The 20,153-nt window shown below is 43.5% G+C and overlaps 1 protein-coding gene across 1 annotated transcript in view; it reads left to right on the forward strand.

The window, feature by feature from the left end:
- The first annotated feature begins 7,937 nt into the window (after positions 1 to 7,937).
- Positions 7,938 to 20,153, forward strand: part of LOC132881848 (zinc finger protein 726-like) — a 37,396-nt gene continuing 25,180 nt past the window's right edge. Inside the window, exons 1-2 of the mRNA XM_060914819.1 lie at positions 7,938 to 8,017; positions 11,353 to 11,569. Coding sequence (XP_060770802.1) covers positions 7,938 to 8,017; positions 11,353 to 11,569 — 297 coding nt within the window. The remainder of the gene's footprint in view (positions 8,018 to 11,352; positions 11,570 to 20,153) is intronic.

A 20,153-nucleotide genomic window follows, 5' to 3' on the forward strand; every position in this document is an offset into this window, starting at 1 on the left:
CTGTTACATTTCCATTATATAAATTATCACATTCATATATTTTTTTAAATTTTTATATTAAAATGTTTTTTTCTGGAGCTAGAAAATCTCATCTCATTATCTGTAGCCACTTTATCCTGTTCTACAGGGTCGCAGGCAAGCTGGAGCCTATCCCAGCTGACTATGGGCGAAAGGCGGGGTACACCCTGGACAAGTCGCCAGGTCATCACAGGGCTGACACATAGACACAGACAACCATTCACACTCACACCTACGGTCAATTTAGAGTCACCAGTTAACCTAACCTGCATGTCTTTGGATTGTGGGGGAAACCGGAGCACCCGGAGGAAACCCACGCAGACACGGGGAGAACATGCAAACTCCGCACAGAAAGGCCCTCGCCGGCCACGGGGCTCGAACCCGGACCTTCTTGCTGTGAGGCGACAGTGCTAACCACTACACCACCGTGCCGCCGAGCTAGAAAATATCTCATCTCATCTCATCTCATTATCTCTAGCCGCTTTATCCTTCTACAGGGTCGCAGGCAAGCTGGAGCCTATCCCAGCTGACTACGGGCGAAAGGCGGGGTACACCCTGGACAAGTCGCCAGGTCATCACAGGGCTGACACATAGACACAGACAACCATTCACACTCACATTCACACCTACGCTCAATTTAGAGTCACCAGTTAACCTAACCTGCATGTCTTTGGACTGTGGGGGAAACCGGAGCACCCGGAGGAAACCCACGCGGACACGGGGAGAACATGCAAACTCCACACAGAAAGGCCCTCGCCGGCCCCGGGGCTCGAACCCAGGACCTTCTTGCTGTGAGGCGACAGCGCTAACCACTACACCACCGTGCCGCCCCATATCATAATCATATTGTTTAATTAATTCACTTTGTCTCAGATAATTTTTCTACTATTAGTATCCTAGTATTGCTCAAGTGTCAAATTTGACTTCTCATATATCTCCAATATTTAGTAAAGGATTTTTGTATCTCAGGTGAGGAAATTTTCTTACTGTATCTTTTATATTTAGTATTTAGGATTTTTAGTATTAGAGTACGTATATTTAGCTTTTATATCAGGTGAAAAGTCATATTTGTGGAAACTCTGATACAGTGGCGGCTGGTAGTCTTTCAAACAGGGGAGGCTGGTCGGTTACGATATTTCCAGATTTTAAAAGAAAAAACACATCAATTTTGCCCATACTCTTGCCTCTGATCTGGCTGATTGTTGGCAGGGTCACAAACTGTGAAATAACAGGTTATTTTGGCCCATTAGCCTGCTGTCCGATATACATGATGGTGGTGTTGGGGGGGTATATTTTAACATTTTATATTTTAAAATTGTGGCATGTTGTTTAAAAATCGATCATTATTGAAAGCAGCTCTTGGTCAGGAACCTCAGCAGTAACAGCAGAGTGTTCTGGAATAGGCACAAGCACTGACCTTGGGGAGCCAAACATAGAGCTGGGTGTCACACATTTCATTCAATGACACTTTCCCTATATTTTACTTATTTTGACTGAGAAATGTTTTATTGACAATTTTGATAACCCTTCACGTTTAATCCAGGTCTGTAGTGTGAAATGTTCTCGGCTGTGTTTTTGTTTAAAAATGTTTTCCAAATTGAAGCTGTGTTTAATTCATATCCAGAAAAATATATATTCCAATATAATATACTCAGCATAAACATTTTAAATAGATTCTATATTTTTGGTCCATCCATGACATATTACTAAAGTAGCCTATTTACTGTTGTTGATGTGGGTCACTTGCTGTTAGCCAATTCACTTTCTCGTACCAGGAGAGCTGAAAGGAATGAGTATTATTCCATATCTTTTTCACCAAGTCAATTTGAGGCGTTGGTCTACCCTGCTCTTTAATTTTAATTTTTTCCTCGAAAGGAAGACTGGCAAATGGCTTCGCCAAAATTAAATCAACAATGCTTGGCATCTGTGCGCAGCTTTCTTGCTAGCTGACTAGCCCCCTCAAGTTCAAGTTCAGTCACTCAAATAAACAAAATTTCTGGAACTAAGATAGCAAACTTGACAACACTATATTTACACTTTATTTACAGTGAAAATATATACAAACTTACAATACACCACAGCGCTTGCGAATCCGCATGGGACTGAACTGAAATTCACCGCTGCCTGTCTATAGTTGAAACAAGCTGTCAATCAAAGAAAATATCCGGCTGCTTTCACCAATCACCAGTCTCCTTGTGGAAACTGCCATGTCCCTCCCACTGTGAGGCTGGGAGTCCGTGGGGCAGGCATTTTCGCAGTATTTGTCCAATAACCGTCTTGCATTTTGAGATTGAAAAGTGCATAGCTCCCAAATGCCATTGAAGTCCACTGAGGCTGGGCTGCATCGCGCTGTCACGAGGGGGAAAAACTCATGCACACATTAGGCGAACTGGGGAAAGTTATAACGGAATGATTTCGCACTGTAGTTGGGTTGAGCACATATATTTCTATGATTCTGGATCTGAAATAGCAATGTTATAAGGTCGGCTATAATATAAGCCTAGCGCAATTCATCCTACACAATGTTCGTCATTTTTAGAGGAGGCTGAGTCTCCCTCATTGTCTTAGAGCAATCGCCCGTGCTCTGATATTATTATTGTTGTTGTAAACAACTCTGATATTATTATTGTTGTTACAGGGTGGTGTAAGTGGTTAGCACGGTCGCCTCACAGCAAGAAGGTTCTGGGTTCGAACCCAGCGGCCGGCGAGGGCCTTTCTGAGGGGAGTTTGCATGTTCTCCCTGTGTCTGTGTGAGTTTCCTCCGGGTGCTCCGGTTTCCCCCACAGTCCAAAGACATGCAGTTTGGTTAATATGGGATGGCCTTGGGCTGAGGTGCCCTTGAGGGAGGTACCGAACTCCCAACTGCTCTCCGGGCACTGTTAGCATGGCTGCCCACTGCTCTGGGTATGTGTGTGTGCATGTGTGTTCACTGCTTCAGATGGGTTAAATGCAGAGAGGAATTTCACAAGTGTGTGATGAATAAAGTTGTGTTTTCTTTCTTTCTAAAGGGCAATACCCACAAAAACAATGATAATACTGCAGTTCGCTTACCGGGAGAAGGTGGGAGTGGATGACGCCATCCTCTATCTTCTGCATAGGATTCACTCTCATCTGGACAAGAGGAGTGATGCAGTGAGGATCATGTTTTTTGACTTCTCCAGCGCCTTTAACACCATCCAGCCCCTTCTACTGAGAGACAAGTTGCAGGAGATGGAGGTGGACATGCATCTGGTCTCCTGGATCACATTCTACCTCACCAGGAGACCACAACACGTCAGGATCAGGGACGGCATTTCTGACACGGTGATCAGCAGCACAGGAGCACCACAGGGGACTGCTCTGTCCAGTTCTGTTCACTCTCTACACATCAGACTTCAAATACAACTCGGAGTCTTGCCACATGCAGAAGTTCTTGGACGATACTGCGATTGTGGGATGTGTTCATGATGGACAAGAGGAGGAGTACAGGAGCCTGATACAGGACTTTGTGTTGTGGTGTAAATCCAACCACCTGCAGCTGAACATTGGCAAAACAAAAGAAATGCTTGTGGACTTTAGAAGGTCCAGGCCGACTCTGCAGCCGATCTCTATTGAGGGGGTCGATGTGGAGATGGTCAGGACCTACAAATACCTGGGTGTACATCTGGACGACAAGCTGGACTGGACAGTGAACACTGATACCCTCTACAGGAACGGTGAGAGCAGACTCTACTTCCTGAGGAGGCTCGGGTCCTTCAGGATCTGCCGAAAACTGCTGCTGATGTTCTACCAGTCTGTGGTAGCCAGTGTCCTCTTCTGTGCTGTAGTGCGTTGGGGAGGCAGCATTAAGAAGAGAGACACTGGACGGCTCGACAGGCTGGTGAGGAAAGCTGGCTCTGTGCTGGGAACTGAGTTGGAGTCCCTTACATCAGTGGCAGAGCGAAGGGCCCTGAGCAAACTGCTCTCAATCATGGACAGTGTTCACCACCCTCTGCACGACGCTATCATCAGGCAGAGGAGCTTGTTCAGTGGCAGACTGTTGTCCCTGCCCTGCACCACGGACAGATTCAGGAAGTCTTTTGTCCCTCAGGCCATTAGACTGTTCAACTCCTCCCGGCTCAGCAAAAATAAGACTCTGTGCCTCTGCTGTACTCAGGACTAGTTACACTGCTCATTTCATGTCCATCGCACTTTTCTGCTGCTTACATAGATGTACATTATATGCATAGATGGGTATATACAGATATTTGTAGATAAGCCGGTATGTTGTACTTTATTATTATATGCTGTTATAATGTACCTACTTACTTATTTATTATTCATACTGCTATATATACTAAATATTTATATATTAATTTAATATTATATATCGTACACTATCACACTATTACATATATGTACTGATATATATTTTAACTATGCTTATCATGTAATATACTCTGCTTTTATCTATCATATACCATTAAACACACTGCACATATATGTAACTGTCCACAAAGTATTTGCACTCTTATGTGCACTGTGACTGGTTACTGCCAACTGCACTACCTCACTACCTCCCACACTGAGAGCTGTATATTCTATTACTTGCTCTTATTGTGAAGTGCGTTGTGGCACTCACTTCTCATCTGATGAAAATGTTGGAGCGGCTCTTCCTCAGCCTCCTCAGACCCCAGGTGCAACATGCCCAGGACTGTCTGCAGTTTGTGTACTGGGCAGGTGTTGGTGTGGAAGACTCCATCCTTGACCTGCTACACTGAGCCCACTCGCATCTGGATAAGGGAAATGGCACAGTGAGGATCCTCTTCTTGGACTTCTCGAGTGCCTTCAACACCATCCAGCCCCTTATGCTTCAGGACAAACTGAACAGGATGCGAGTGGACCTCTGCCTGGTCACCTGGATCTCCAGCTACCTCACCGATAGGCAGTCAGGCTGAAGGACATCACGTCTGACACTGATTAGCAGCACCAGAGCCCCCCAGGGCATGGTGCTGGCCCCTCTTCTTTTCACCCTGTACACTGCGGACTTCTGCCACAACTCAGAGCTGTGTCACATTCAGAAGTTCGCCAATGACACAGCCACAGTGGGGTGTATCAGGGACGACAGAGAGGAGGAGTATAGGAGCCTGGTGAGGGACTTTGCCATTTGGTGCAACAGGAACCATCTGCAGCTCAACACCTCGAAGACCAAGGAGCTGGTCATTGACTTTGGGAGGTCCAGACCAAGGTCATCAAGGGAGTCGAGGTGGAGGCTGTGGATTCCTACAAGTACCTTGGGCTGTGGCTGGACAGCAAGCTGGACTGGACTTGCAACACCAACCAATTGAACAGGAAGGGACAGAGCAGGCTGTACTTCCTGAGGAGGCTACGGTCCTTTAACATCTGCAGGAAACTCCTGTGGATGTTCTATCAGTCTGTGGTCGCCAGTGTCCTGTTTTACACCGTGGTGTGCTGGGAGGGCAGCACATCCAAGAAGGACACATCCAGGCTGGACAAACTGATCAGGCAGGCCGGCTCTGTGGTCGGCATGAAGCTGGACTCTCTGGTGACGGTGGCAGAGAAGAGGACTATGGACAAACTACTGAACATCACGGACGATACCAGTCAGCCTCTGCACACCATCATCAGCAACCAGAGGAGCCTGTTCAGTGATAGAATACTCCTTCCCAAGTGCAGGACTAACAGACTTAAAAACTCCTTTGTCCCTCACGCCATCAGACTGTACAACTCCTCTCTGGGGGGGAGGAGGGGTAACAGGAGGACAGAGGACGGGAAGGAGCAGTAGCCTAGCCTGACAAAAAAGCAATACTGGACAATGTGCAATATAAATGTGCAATACCTTTCCTGCTGGACTTTTTTTCATATCTTTTTAATATATTTACCTCCGCCAAGGAGGTTATGTTTTCGGTAGTGTTTGTTTGTTTGTTTGTTTGTTAGCAACATTAAGGAAAAAGTTATGAACGGATTGCTCTGAAATGTTTTCCAGAGGTGTGACTGGGCACAAGTAACAATCCTTTAAATTTTGGCGGTGATCCGGATCACCTTCTGGATCCAGGATTTTTTTAAAGGATTATCCTTGCGAGATGAGCTGCTTGTTGTATATGTAAACTAGAAAAGCACTCGGAGAGCGCAGACCTCCGCCAAGCAGCTCATTTAACCACATACTGAGGCTTACACCTAAAATGAGATACAAATTCTCACATACGAAATATTGTGTCATACGTGTGAGATAAAAATGTCATTCTAACGACCCCCTCATTTTTGTGTGTTCTGGATCATAGTATCCAGAATTTTATCTGGATCTGGATCAAACTTTGATACTTTATAGAACTCATGGAGATCCTTTTGTGTATTTTTTTCACCAAACATTCTGGTATTTGAGATCCTGGCCTCTTCTGCCCCTCGGACCTGCTTGATCCATCCTGGTGCCCTGTGTCTGGTCGGAGTTTTATCGCACCGCTCCTGTGAAGGACGGCCCCATGAGGACAGTTGAGGGTTATACCTGTTAAAACTGTTAATATTATAGTCAGGCTGGGCGGCACGGTGGTGTAGTGGTTAGTGCTGTCGCCTCACAGCAAGAAGGTCCTGGGTTCGAGCCCCGGGTCCGGCGAGGGCCTTTCTGTGTGGAGTTTGCATGTTCTCCCCGTGTCCGTGTGGGTTTCCTCCGGGTGCTCCGGTTTCCCCCACAGTCCAAAGACATGCAGGTTAGGTTAACTGGTGACTCTAAATTGACCGTAGGTGTGAATGTGAGTGTGAATGGTTGTCTGTGTCTATGTGTCAGCCCTGTGATGACCTGGCGACTTGTCCAGGGTGTACCCCGCCTTTCGCCCGTAGTCAGCTGGGATAGGCTCCAGCTTGCCTGCGACCCTGTAGAAGGATAAAGCGGCTAGAGGAGATGAGATGGTAATTTTTTTTTTGTTATGGAGTTATATGCAAAAATTCCAAAAATGGGCCTATCTCGCAATGATAAAGAATCCTTTAAAAAAAAATCCGGGATCCAGAAGGTGATCTGGATCACCGCCAAAATTTAATGGATTGTTACTTGTGCCCAGTCACGCCTCTGGAAAAAATTTCAGAGCAATCCGTTCATAACTTTTTCCTTAATGTTGCTAACAGACAAACCAACAAACAAACCAACATTACCGAAAATATAACCTCCTTGGCGGAGGTAATAATTTATTTATCTAGAAGTTTTCTAAAGACTTAATTTATGTAGAAGTTCTCTCTTTTTTCTATTCTATTCTCTGTTTATTCTATAATGATGCTACTGGAATTTTAATTTCCCTGAGGGAACCCTCCCAAAGGGATCAATAAAGTTCTATTTAATCTAATCTATTGGTAATGTTTTATTTCTTTGGTATTTTGTATTTTAGTTTTTTTATACGATTTCCTTGTATAATGCTATTTAGTTTTGTATTGATCTTGTGTTACTGGATACCTTGAATTTCCCTCTGGGATTAATAAAGTATCTATCTATCTAATATAATATGACAGCATAAGCTGATTGGAATTACAGCTGGGTTACATATGCATGTTTGTTTTCTTTTTCAAAGTAGGGAATGAAAAGATGCAAAACATTTCCCATGTAGCGTTTGAAATCTCCAAAGGTGGAGAAAACAAGCAAAGCGAAACAAAACCACACACCTGTCTACGTCATCAAACCGCGCCAGAAGAGCCGCACTTTTTAAATGTTTGTTTTGGTTTGGGGTTTTTTTTGTAATCGAGCATGATGTCGAAGCGAGCTAAACACGCCAACTGCTCTGTTGTGGGCTGTAGAGAGCAGCACGTCTCATTACACCGACCCCCAGCTTCAGAGCCCAGGAGAGCGGAGTGGATTAATTTCATTTTTAATGGCAGTGTCCCAGCTACAGTCAGTAAAAACCTGTTCGTGTGCGCTAAACACTTTGTGTCCGACTGTTTTTCTAACCTGGGCCAGTACAATGCAGGACTGGCGACCAAACTGTATCTCAAAGACGGATCTATACCGACTATCCGGGTCACAACTGAACACCAGGGGAATGTAAGTGTTTAAAATGGGTGTTTAGCACCAGCTAATGCTAACGAGGCTCCAGAGACTGATCTAGGATTGCTTAGAATCAAGTGTGATAATCCTGAAGTGGATTTAGTACATGAGTTTCATCGTCATGTGGGTGAAAGATATAGGGATCATATTTTAGTATTCACTGATGGATGAAAAGACCAAGACACAGGTGTTACAGGTGCAGCTTTCATTGTTCAAAGGTTTAATATTCATGCTTGTAAGCGAACCTCAGACTTTTTAAGTGTTTTTACAGTAGAATTATGTGCCATCCTGATGGCTGTGCAGTGGGCCGAACAACTCCAGAATAAGAAAGTGCTGATTTGTAGTGACAGTGTGTCAGCTATCAGTAGTCTTGGTAAGGGGTTGTCAAAGAGCCGGCAAGATTTGATCTATGAAGTCCTGATGGAAATTAGGGATGCCAAGAGGAGGGGCGTGGAGGTGTCATTTTTTTGGGTCCCGGCACATGTGGGCATTTCATTAAATGAAAAGGCTGATAAGTTGGCCAAGAAGGCAGCCAAAAAAGACACAGTTGATGTCCACATACACCTATCTAAGTCAGAGGGTAAAAGCATTGTATGGCAAGAGATAATTTTGAGTTGGCAGTCACGTTGGGAGCAAGAACAGAAGGGCAGACACCTTTTTTCACTTGCTAGTAGAGTAACAGACTCAGTTCAGGTTTACAAAAGAGGAGAATGTTATTATTTCTAGATTGAGAATTGGACACACATTTCTGAACAGTACCTTATTTATTTTGGGAAAACATCAGACTGGATTATGCACCAATTGTTCCTGCCAGGAAATGGAGACTGTATGTCATGTGTTACTCTCTTATGGGAAATACGATTGCCAAAGGCAAGAACTGGTCAGACAGCTGATGGAGATTGGTCTGGAAGAGGTTTCTCTGAAAAGTGTGTTGGACATGGGGTCAAGCGGGAAGGGAAGAAGACCTTTTTTCCAGTTTTTAATGGACACTGGCCTGTATGGTAGAATTTAGTGCGCTGCGTTTTTAGTTCAGTAGGTGGCAGCAATGCAACTTTTCAGGATGCCGGCTGCCTTAAAACCCCGACGAAGAAGAAGAAGCTAAAAGCTGCCAGCAACAGCAATGTTGAGTTAGAAGTGGACTACAGCAAGGCTGAAGTCAAAAGCATAATAAAACGAAAAACTAGAGAATCATGGCAGTCTATGGGACAGTGGACATACTGGAAGGCATTTACACAGCATACAAAATAGTAAGTAAGTAAGTCCGAGGCCATGGTTCTCGACCGGAAAAGGGTGGCTTGCCCTCTCCAGGTTGGTGGAGAAGTCCTGCCTCAAGTGGAGGAGTTTAAGTATCTCGGGATCTTGTTCACGAGTGAGGGAAGGATGGAGCGTGAGATCAACAGGCGGATCGGTGCAGCCTCCGCAGTGATGCGGTCGCTTTACCAGTCCGTCGTGGTGAAGAAGGAGCTGAGCCAAAAGGCGAAGCTCTCAATTTACCGGTCGATCTACGTTCCGACTCTCACCTATGGTCATGAGCTTTGGGTAATGACAGAAAGAACAAGATCACGGATACAAGCGGCTGAAATGAGTTTCCTTCGCAGGGTGGCTGGGCGCTCCCTTAGAGATAGGGTGAGAAGCACAGTCACTCGGGAGGAACTCGGAGTAGAGCCGCTGCTCCTCCACATCGAGAGGAACCAGCTGAGGTGGCTCGGGCATCTTTTTCGGATGCCTCCTGGACGCCTCCCTGGGGAGGTGTTCCAGGCATGTCCCCCCGGGAGGAGGCCCTGGGGAAGACCCAGGACACGCTGGAGGGACTATGTCTCTCGGCTGGCCTGGGAACGCCTCGGTGTTCTTCCCGAGGAGCTGGCCGAGGTGTCTGGGGAAAGGGAAGTTTGGGCTTCCATGCTTAGACTGCTGCCTCCGCGACCCGGTCCTGGATAAGCGGAAGAAGACGAGACGAGACAAAATAGTATAGGTCGATGTAGATCCTCAAACAGGAGTAAGGGAGAAGAAGACATTCTTTCAAGGATGAGATTTGGGCACACTAGGCTGAACGTCACCCTAGCACTTATGGGAAAGCATGTAGATGGAAGATGTGAGTTTTGTGGTAGCCCAGAATCTGTACAACATGTCATGTGTGAATGTCCTGAATATCAAGCAGAAAGGAACGTCTTAATGGAACAGCTGAGAAAAGAAAAACTAAGTTTGAATATACAGGAACTTTTGAGAGTAAGCTCAGGCCATGTCTGCTATAATTATGTTTTTAAGTTTCTGAGGGATACAGGGCTTATTCAGAGGTTCTAGTGTCACCAATCATTTTCTTTCTCTCTCTCTCTCTCTCTCTTTTTTTATTTTTATAGTCACCCAGGTTAGTTGTAGAATAGGCTCTTGAACCATACCCCAGTCCAGCAGGTGGCGGTAATGCACCTCATACGTTAAGTTCCCAACCGCCATAAAAATCCAAGAAGAAGAAGAAGCTAATGCTGACAGCTGGGGTAACAGATGTTCTTGACGTGACTTGCTGTAGGATTTATAACAGGATGAACGCTGTGAGTGTGCTCGCTGAATGCAAGTCCATCAGATGATTTTTATCTAATCGACACTCTCTTGAGAGTGAAATGAAAGGATGGTGTAAGGGATAGTGACGTCATCGTGCTGTAATTTTAGCAAGCACCTGTCACGCTTTGCTGTGTGTTTTGGTGATTATTGGAGAAGAATAGACTCGGTAGACCTTTTTTGTGGCTACATCTGTTATATCAGTCCCCCCAGGATTCCGCGGGCCTTTTGTGTGATTGTTGCGGGCTAAAATGTCTGATGTTGCGGGAAAATTGATGTTCCAAAAAATTGCGATGAAAGTTGCGGTGTTTTTTTAGGTTTTTGTTGCGATTGCATTGCGGGAGGAAGTGAAAGTTGCGAGAAATTGTTGCGATTTTCTCTTTTTGTGATTAAAATTGAGTGACATGTTAAATATTAAGTTATTACTGGAAAAACTATTGATTAAAAAACAAGGACAATGAAAAATGGTCCATCCGATTCGGGAAAGTTGCGGTGATTGGATATAATTGCAACACCGCCCTGAATTGGCGGGGATTGAGGGAAATCCTGGAGGATCTGTACAGTCCAAGCCGGTTGGAATTTTGAATGGGAGGTCATGTGATGATCCGCTGTGCACGTGAAAGTGGAGTGAACACTGAAGAAGAAGAAGAGGAGGTGTGTTCCGTGTGTAGAGAAGTTTTTGAACAGCGGAGCAAACTTTTAAAAACAATGGTGCGTGTTTGTGCTTTTCCCGGCTGTGGTACGAAGATGATGTGGTACAATCCTGTAAGTTTCCACAGGCTGCCATTTCATGACACGCAAACACTGAAGCAGTGGCTGCTGAGTTTACAAATGGACATGGAAATGCCGGTGGAGACCCTGAGGGAGAAGGACTACCGCGTTTGCAGTGCCCACTTTGACGCCGATGACTTTACCCAGGAAAGAAGATTTCATGACCAGACACAGCGCATGCGTTTGAAGAGAAACGCGATTCCAAAAGCGGCCAAATCTTTGGAGGTAATGTATCAGAATGTGCTTTACTGGCCGCTCTGTTTAGTAGTAATAGACCCCTTTCACTGACGTCACCCGAAACCGAAAGTAAACAGACCCTGCGCCATTTTGGAAGACCAACAAACTCGTGATAACGGCAGCGGTATGTGAACCCACGAGAATAAAGCGGAGTGGCAAACGACTTAAACAAACAAATCTGAGCTGTTTTATTTATGATTTATTGGCCCAACAGTAGACTTGAAAGAAACCTGTGTGAGACTTATAAGTCTGTGCATGATCTTGGCTATGTTCACACTGCAGGCTGAAGTGACTCAAATCCGATCTTTTCGCCCATATGTGACCTGTATCCGATCTTTTATTGACAATATGAACGACACAGATCCGATTTTTTTGAAATCCGACCCAGGCCGTTTGGATATGTGGTCCTAATTCCGATTCCTATCTGCTCTTTTCATATGCGACTTCAGTCTGAACCGCCAGGTCGCATTCATCCGACTTACACGTCATCAACAAGCCACAAACGTCACTATTCTGCGCTGAAGTAGGCGGCGGGTCTCTCAAAAAAGTTACAACAACATGGCGCATAATCACGGGCGCAGATAGAGGGTGGGACGGGTGGGACTCGTCCCACCCAGATTTAAATTCACCTCGTTCGGTCCCCCCCACTTATAGGGAGGAAAAAACATCTATGCTGTCTTTCTTTGCATAAGGCAAACCTCACGGAAAAATCAAAAGACTAATTACCATTCGGTTTATTGAGGTGCACAGCAGTGTATACATAGTTGCAACAACTCACATAAAACAAAACAAAGACTGATATTCGGTTGGTTGAGCTGCGCAGACTGCACAGGTTGTGAGCTCGAGCTTGGTTGCTATGGTTACTAACAACAAGTTTGACAGGCATATCGGGGTTGGGGTTGGTTTGCTGGCAGCTTTGCCCCCCCCCCCCCCCAGTTTTTTGTCCCTCCCAGTTCAAAAAACGTATCTGCGCCCCTGCGCATGACATCAATGCGAGGGACGCTTCGGGCTGTGAAGGTTCTGAATCTTCTCAATGGAAGGACGCAGAGGTTAGGGAGCTGATTTCCATTTGGGGGGATGCAGCTATTCAAGCTAGATTGGATGGGTCATACCGCAACCGGGCGGTTTTACTTCCGTAAACACTGGCCATGCTCACTGCGTGTGACGTCGTCGTATCCTGCAATGCGCATGCGGAACACTTTTAGGTCGCTTTTCGTTCATACTGAGGATCACATACAAGTCGCATATATTTGTTAATGTGAACGACCTCACAAAAAAATCGGATTTCACAAAAAAATCGGAGTTGAGCATTAAGCCTTGCAGTGTGAACGTAACGTTTGAGGTAAGCAAACGCAAGAAATTCAGATTTAAAACATGCTTTCTAAATTGGCCTCAAGTTGATAACTGTATGAGGAGCAAGCCTCCCAGACTTCTACAATTTAATAATAATTAAGGATGGTTTGGGGCTTGCTCTCCCTCCTATTATATAAATAAAACATAGTTGTTGTGTAGGCGTATATCATAAATACATATGTATAATTTGGATAAATTAACCTAAATTATGGATACCTTAATAGTAACAAAAAGTATTAATTTTTCAACTGAAAAGATATATTATTAAAAGATAAATATCAACAAGATTACCTTGGCCATAACTATGTGTAGGTTATTCTTAATAACAGCTGTAATATCACGAACCAAGCCACTAACAACATAATTGTAAGCCTGTAGCCCTTTGTAGGCCTACAAGTCATCAGCAGTGTAGGCACTGGGTGTAAACAACAAATAGTTTACAATGTCTGGGTAGCAAACAGATGGCAGAATTGGTGTCCGGTCCTCCTTATGTATTTGACACGGAGAAATAATATAAATCGTGCTGCCTACCAGATTACATTCGTCTGTTTTATTGTATCAGTACTAGTAACACTTACTATACTCATCAGTCATAGATTAGTCCAGTACAACATGACCAGCTTGCTTTTTTTCCATTTGACTGTCGCAAGTTTTTTCAGGCTGGTACAGTCAAAAATTGAAAAAAGTTTTGGCCTACTAAACTAGTCATCGATTCTACTAGTGTATTAATTGGAGTGGACATGAAAACGTTCGGTAAAAACTTTAAACCAGTACAATCTCTTCTTCAAAGTTTCACCAAATGGTTTTATTTATGCAATTTAAAGCTCATAATACTGTATAACTTTGGTCGAGTAAAAACAGGAAGCAAAAACATGGCTGAATCCTGAATGACTCCTATTTGTTTAAATAGGGGACTACATGGGCGGCAGAATGTAGTTTCTTTTTCCCTGCCATGGAAGCGCACTTGTATACCGAGGAGGAAAGCAATTTGCATTACAGCCGTGAGGCGGCTCGGCTCGGTTTTCCCTTTCGGGCACTCTCATTTTCTGTTAGAATTTGGTAAAGAAAAAAAATATTATTTACCAGCTTACCGGGTCCATTAACATAAATCTGACAGCTGATGAGGTCGGGATATAAACGAACTTTTGCATTAAACTGTGTGCTTGGATTCACATAATTTTTTCTGAGTCTTATCATATGGGTCAAACCCATCAATCACAGCGAGTTTCTCCACATACCGTGCTCTTTCTGCAACTGGTAATGTACTCACATAACCCGAATTATCATCCATCGTGTCACTTTACTCTCGCTCGTACTTTTTGTATTGTGAGTGCATGTACTTGGTCTTCCAATATGGCGCCTAACAAAATCTCGCGGCGCGGTGACGTCATGTGAAAGGGGTCTATACACGATAGATCCTATATTTGGTGGGGGAGGGTCTGGGCTAAACCTGTTTGTTGTACTTTTGCTAACCAGTCATATTACAGGGTTCGTACGGGTGCTTGAAATCCTTGAAAATGCTTGGATTTCAAGGTTTGAAAAACGCTTGAATTTTGGGTCAAGTGCTTGTAAATGCTTGAAATTGTTAGCATATTTCTCGGAAGTCTGACTCAATAGACCACCATTAAATGGAAAAAAATAAACTAAAAGAAAAAATAATTCGGATTAAAATCACGCCTACATAGCTCACTCTGGGCTTCATGTGAACTTTTGTTTGTGATCTGTCACTGTATCGATAGTTGTCATGTTATGCATAGACTGTGTCACGTCGCCCCCAAGAGGACAGTTGACCAACATGCCGGGAGGTTGTCGTTTCAACGAACGTAGGCTGGTAAATGAAAAGTATAAACTCTGGATAAAACGTGGACCAAATCCACGCATAGCCTGCTGCAAAGTACGCAAAAAAGACACCCAGATTTTCGCAATGGGAGAGTCAGCGCTCTCTAGTCACATGAAAGGTAAGTCTAGGGTTGCCACCTGTGTCTGACAAAAATCCTGGACATTTCGACCATCCAATCGACCTTTTTGCTTGTAAGCAACGGCGCCCTTCGCACATCTAACCCAAGACAAAAATCGCCCTTCTACGCTGAAATTGTATTGCTCTAATTAGTAAAAATGACGTTTTTGCTAGTTATTTGTTTAGTTAATTGCTTTACATAATATAGCAGGTCTTCATTATTTTGGTTTATTTCCAACAGTTTTTGGTTGTGGACACCTGGGGGCAGTAGTGGGCACAGGTAAAAGGGGAATACATAATTAAGTTCTGTTTGTTTGCTTATGTGGAATAAAAATAATCTAATTTTTCATTGTATCTAAGAATACCTGAATGTAACAATGTAAGGTGTAGTGTCAAACAGCTTACCTGATTGCTTAGAGTGTGGTGTGTGCTTTGCTTGTGCTTGCCTGTGCCTCTGCTGCTCTTGGCTAAACAAATACATAGGACATGTAACTGATATAACTGGGCACATACAGGAGTATGTACTACACTAAACTATTTCATTTAATTCACCAAAATCTTACCTAATCTTCCATTTATATTTGGTGTTTTTCTTTGCTGCTGCTATGAGTCCTGGCTGATTTTCAATGAATGTCTTGAACTCAGTACAGGACAACTGAAAGTTTAGCCTGACTTGAAGCTCAGCCTTCACCATTGCAACAGAGAGTCTGTTTCTTTTATCAGTCTAAGCATCCTCCATTGCCCCTTTTCCACCAAAGCAGTTCCAGGGCTGGTTCAGGGCCAGTGCTTAGTCTGGAACCGGGTTTTCTGTTTCCATTGACAAAGAACTGGCTCTGGGCCAGAAAAACCGGTTCCAGGCTAGCACCAACTCTCTGCTGGGCCAGAGGAAAGAACCGCTTACGTCAGCAGGGGGCGGAGTTGTTAAGACCAACAATAATAACAAGACCGCGAAAGATCGCCATTTTTAAGCGACGAGAAGCAGCAGCTATACAAACGCGAAGTCATCCATTATTATTGTTGTTGTTGCTGCTGCTTCTTCCGTGTTGATTTTGCTTTGATATTCCCGCCAAGGTTTATGCAAACGTAGCGCCGTAACTGACGTATACAGCGACATAAGTGACGTACTCAGCGACGTAATGACGTACTCAGCGACGTAATGACGGCGAGCTATGGAAAAGTAAACTGGTTCTCAGCTGGCTCGCAAGTTGAATACACATTTTGCCCATCATGTACAAAAAACCGGGACATTCAGTGTCCCGGATTTTTTTTTTTTTTTTTCCGGGACAGACCATGAAAATCCGGGACAATCAGGAAAAACCGGGACAGGTGGCAACACTAGGTAAGTCACAGAGATGATTAGCCCTACACCATGATTTGTTTGCTAAGCGTTAGCTACATGTTACACCTAAACATAGAAGCACTAAATGTGATATTAGTGCTAGGATTACATGTCAGTTTTGGACAGTTGTTATCGGCAATGTAAAGAACAATACCAGCGTTTCTCAACGGTAAATTAATGTAATTAAGAACTTCCCGCAACTGAAAATTTAAGCACAGCTGACGTTAGCACATAACCTAGCTAACGCATTTATACAGTATGTGTTATAGCCCAGTTGCAAGGTTGTGACTGACTAAAAAAAATTGACGTTTATATTTTCATGTGTTTTGTAGTCGGATTTTGTTTTAGCTGGTAATAGGTGGATGTGTTTGATTAAAAGTATTACCCTTCATAATGTATGTTTTTAGACAATTTACTGCCTATAGCCAACTGCTCTCCACTCTAGAAGGCAATGTTTAGGCTGTTTGATTTGGCATGATGTGATCATTGACTGCATATATGAGGGAGCTGCATCTTCTTACTGTAAATATTATTAACAATACCAATTTTAATGGAGGAGAGGTTACAAAGAAATGAAATGCATTTTCCCCAGAAGAACATTAGATGGATGTACCCATATTTTAAAATGATATGCATGCCTGCAGCAGTGTTTGGCACACCCCGTGGTAATTGTCATGCATCTCTTAGGCTACATCCACACGACAACGGCAATGAGATGTTATTTAAAAATATATCGCGTCCAAATGGGCAACAATCAGTAAAATATCAGGTCCATATGGCAACGCTTGCTGAAAACGATGCAATACACATGCCACACCTCTAGGGGCGCTGTAAGACGGTCCCTTCGGAGACACCAGAACAATAGAAGAAGTAAGGACGCATGCGCATAAACTATTATGCGCGAGACTTCATATTAGCCACAAAGTCAGGAAAATCTGTTCGTAAAATTTACATTATAATGACCAAATACAATGAAAAGTATTTTTCCAGTCTCACCTGTGAAAGGTAATCCCATGTGATCTCGTTTGGACGGCAAACCTGTTGGTACAGTTAAACGCAGCTAATCTTTATTCTCCGCTTTGACCTATCCAATATGGCGGCGAGGATGACGTATGATTCTACGCGGAAGGCGGCGTCTTTAATGATCCGGAATAAATTGAATACTACGCGTTGATGGATTAATTTGCTCTTCTACGCCCTTTTTGAGGAATGTAATGTAGGACTTAAACCAACATCTGAAGAGGTGAGATCGCTCCTTTTTTTTTTCCCCTATTTTTGCTGGCGGGATTGACTCTGCCCTAAGGGCAGAGTCTCTCTCTCTCTCACTTTGCACCATTACACAATAAATATTCACAGTGAAAATATTTTGTAAGCGCGTTTCATGAACCAAGTTATAGGATTTGTTGACAACTTGCATCGAGTTCGTTACACTTCTACCCGGCGTGAAGCACTCAGTCATGTGGTTGTGACGTCATCGTAAACAAATCTGTTCTACTCATTCAGACGACTTCGCAACGGCAACGTTGCCAGATCTTTCCACTCTGGAACCCGTTCTCAAAAAGATTGCGTTTTGGGCACCCAAAACGCCAGTGCCGTGTGGACGCCAGGCCTAAACGATAAGCAATTGTATCGGAGTCACCTGAATCCGTTGCCGTGTGGACAGGGCCTTATTGTCTTATGGCTGTAAAGAGATAAAATGTTTTAGAAGTCATAGTTAAGGGTGATTTTACTTTTAACAGTGTGGGCCCTAGTTGATATAAGATCTTTTTAGCATCTTACTGATACTTGAGAGTAAACAGTTTGAAATATAATTTTCCTTGTTTTTTGGTCTTACCTTGAAGTTTTAACTTGCCTGCATACCTCAGCTAAAGCAAATGGTTTTGACTTTTTGTTGACATTTACCTATTAGGGTAGGTAACCTAAAGTTACCTATTTCTCTTTTTGGCTAATTGTGTTAAAAAAAGCTCCATAGTCATCATCATAGCCACAGTTATAACCTTAGTTGTCAAGCAAGTTCTGCTTACTTAAAAATGACTGACATTGTCAATGTGACAATCTTCCCCTTTAATTTGTTATTCTGTTAATTTGGGAAAGTTTTGTTAATAAAGAAACACATGAAATGGCCATTTTGAGGGTGCATGAATTTGTATCGCATTATGCAGTTTACGACTTCTTAAAGGAGAAATATGGTCTAAATCAGTCCATAGCTCTGCTGTTCGAGGTCACAAAGAGCTGTCAGGAAGAAAAAGAATGAGTAAAATTTTCTACAACATACACCAAATACAGAATCAGCAGCCAACTAATTAATTGGGGCACAGTAGCTCATTTTCTATGCCCCATTCAGTTAATGTTAGCTGCCGGTTCGATATTCGGCCTAGGTTGTATCAGATTTTCTAGTTCTTTTTCCCACAGGCAGAACTCAGTGACCTCAAACAAACAAAGGGCTATGGATTGAATCACATGAGATTTCTCCTTTAATGGTCCTGGAAAAACTGGAAAATTGACCTTGAAAGTCCTTAAAAAGTGCTTGAATTTGATTGTAAAAAATGTGTACGAACCCTGCATATATTTATCTACTTGATTCGTTATGTGAACCTAGCATGACAGAATTCTGCATGTCTGCCACTACTAGGTAATTTGAGGGTGAAAAAAGTGCCCGAGTGGGGTCTGAATAGTTGACTATTATGGGGTTGGGGGGTTTGTGTGTGGCCCATTCCTTTTCCTACCCTTACAAAACAATTGCTTTTATACTGCATTACAACGCAGGATTTTTTCACAAGGGACAGTAGATAGCTGGTCAAGATGCTTTATGAAAACAAATGGAGCATGTTAATTGACATGGCATTTTTAGTGTTTCATAACTTTTTTTTTTTTGAGGCTACTTCTCCTAAATGATTTATTATACTGTCTGTAGTTCTTACTAGTCCAAGAGAATTTATTTTTTCTCAATAGCATGTTCTCCCCACTTCATGTGCTCAATTGTAGGCAAGCGGTTATGATGCCTCTATGTTGGAAGCGTCAGATTTTGCTGCTGTACCTCAGTCCACCCCAAAGAATACCCTGTCCACACTAGGGATTTTGTACCGATACGATACTACTTTCATACCGCAACACCTGTCCACACAACTATAGACCCTTTTCAGTCACGTGACCTTCATAAACGCGACCACCATTTTGGACATGTAGCGGACTTTGGCTCGAATTGGTTTGAATGCGAGGAAGGCGACAAATGGAGAACATACAAGAAAAAGGAGCGAGATGCAGAAAATACCTTCGCTATCCAGCGACGTAGGGCATTTACAGGGCGAGCAGAGGGAGAAATAACAACAGTAACGACACATTAGCAACGCCGTACAGAAATAACGGTTTATGGCACAGACCCTTTCGGTTCTCGCTCATCTAGCTGCTACAATGACTGCTTAGACTGCAACAATAATACCTAACACACATTTAAGTATCCGTCGTAAAGACATGAAACTCGTCGAGTGACCAGTGTGTTCATTGATAAGCTAACACAATCTAAAAGTAGACATACCATCACACTGCCCTGGCGCTGTGTACAGTTTACCTTCTATGGTTTGTGCACTCACTATTTGCCATTACTTTCTCCAACCGTTGTTACAGGGAACGGCCTGGATTTAAGAGACAAATACATGTTCCTCTTATTTTGAACACTTATTTGTAGGCAGTGCTTAATTTGTAAAGTGGGAGGTCCCGGAGCGCAGAGGATGAGCGGCTCCGGTGCGGAAAAAAAGAGGGAGGGGGGCGCTGCGCTGCGCTTCTGGGCATGTTTTGTAATAACACTGCAAATTAAGTTCATCTGCAGATATTTTGTGGATGTCGTTTCATGAGAGAAATCACCAACAAGACAGATATCAAAATCTAACATTAACACTAAATAAACTTGCATTTTATTATTTAAT

The sequence above is a fragment of the Neoarius graeffei genome, chromosome 1, assembly GCF_027579695.1.
Source record: "Neoarius graeffei isolate fNeoGra1 chromosome 1, fNeoGra1.pri, whole genome shotgun sequence".
Classification (NCBI taxonomy): Eukaryota; Metazoa; Chordata; class Actinopteri; order Siluriformes; family Ariidae; genus Neoarius; species Neoarius graeffei.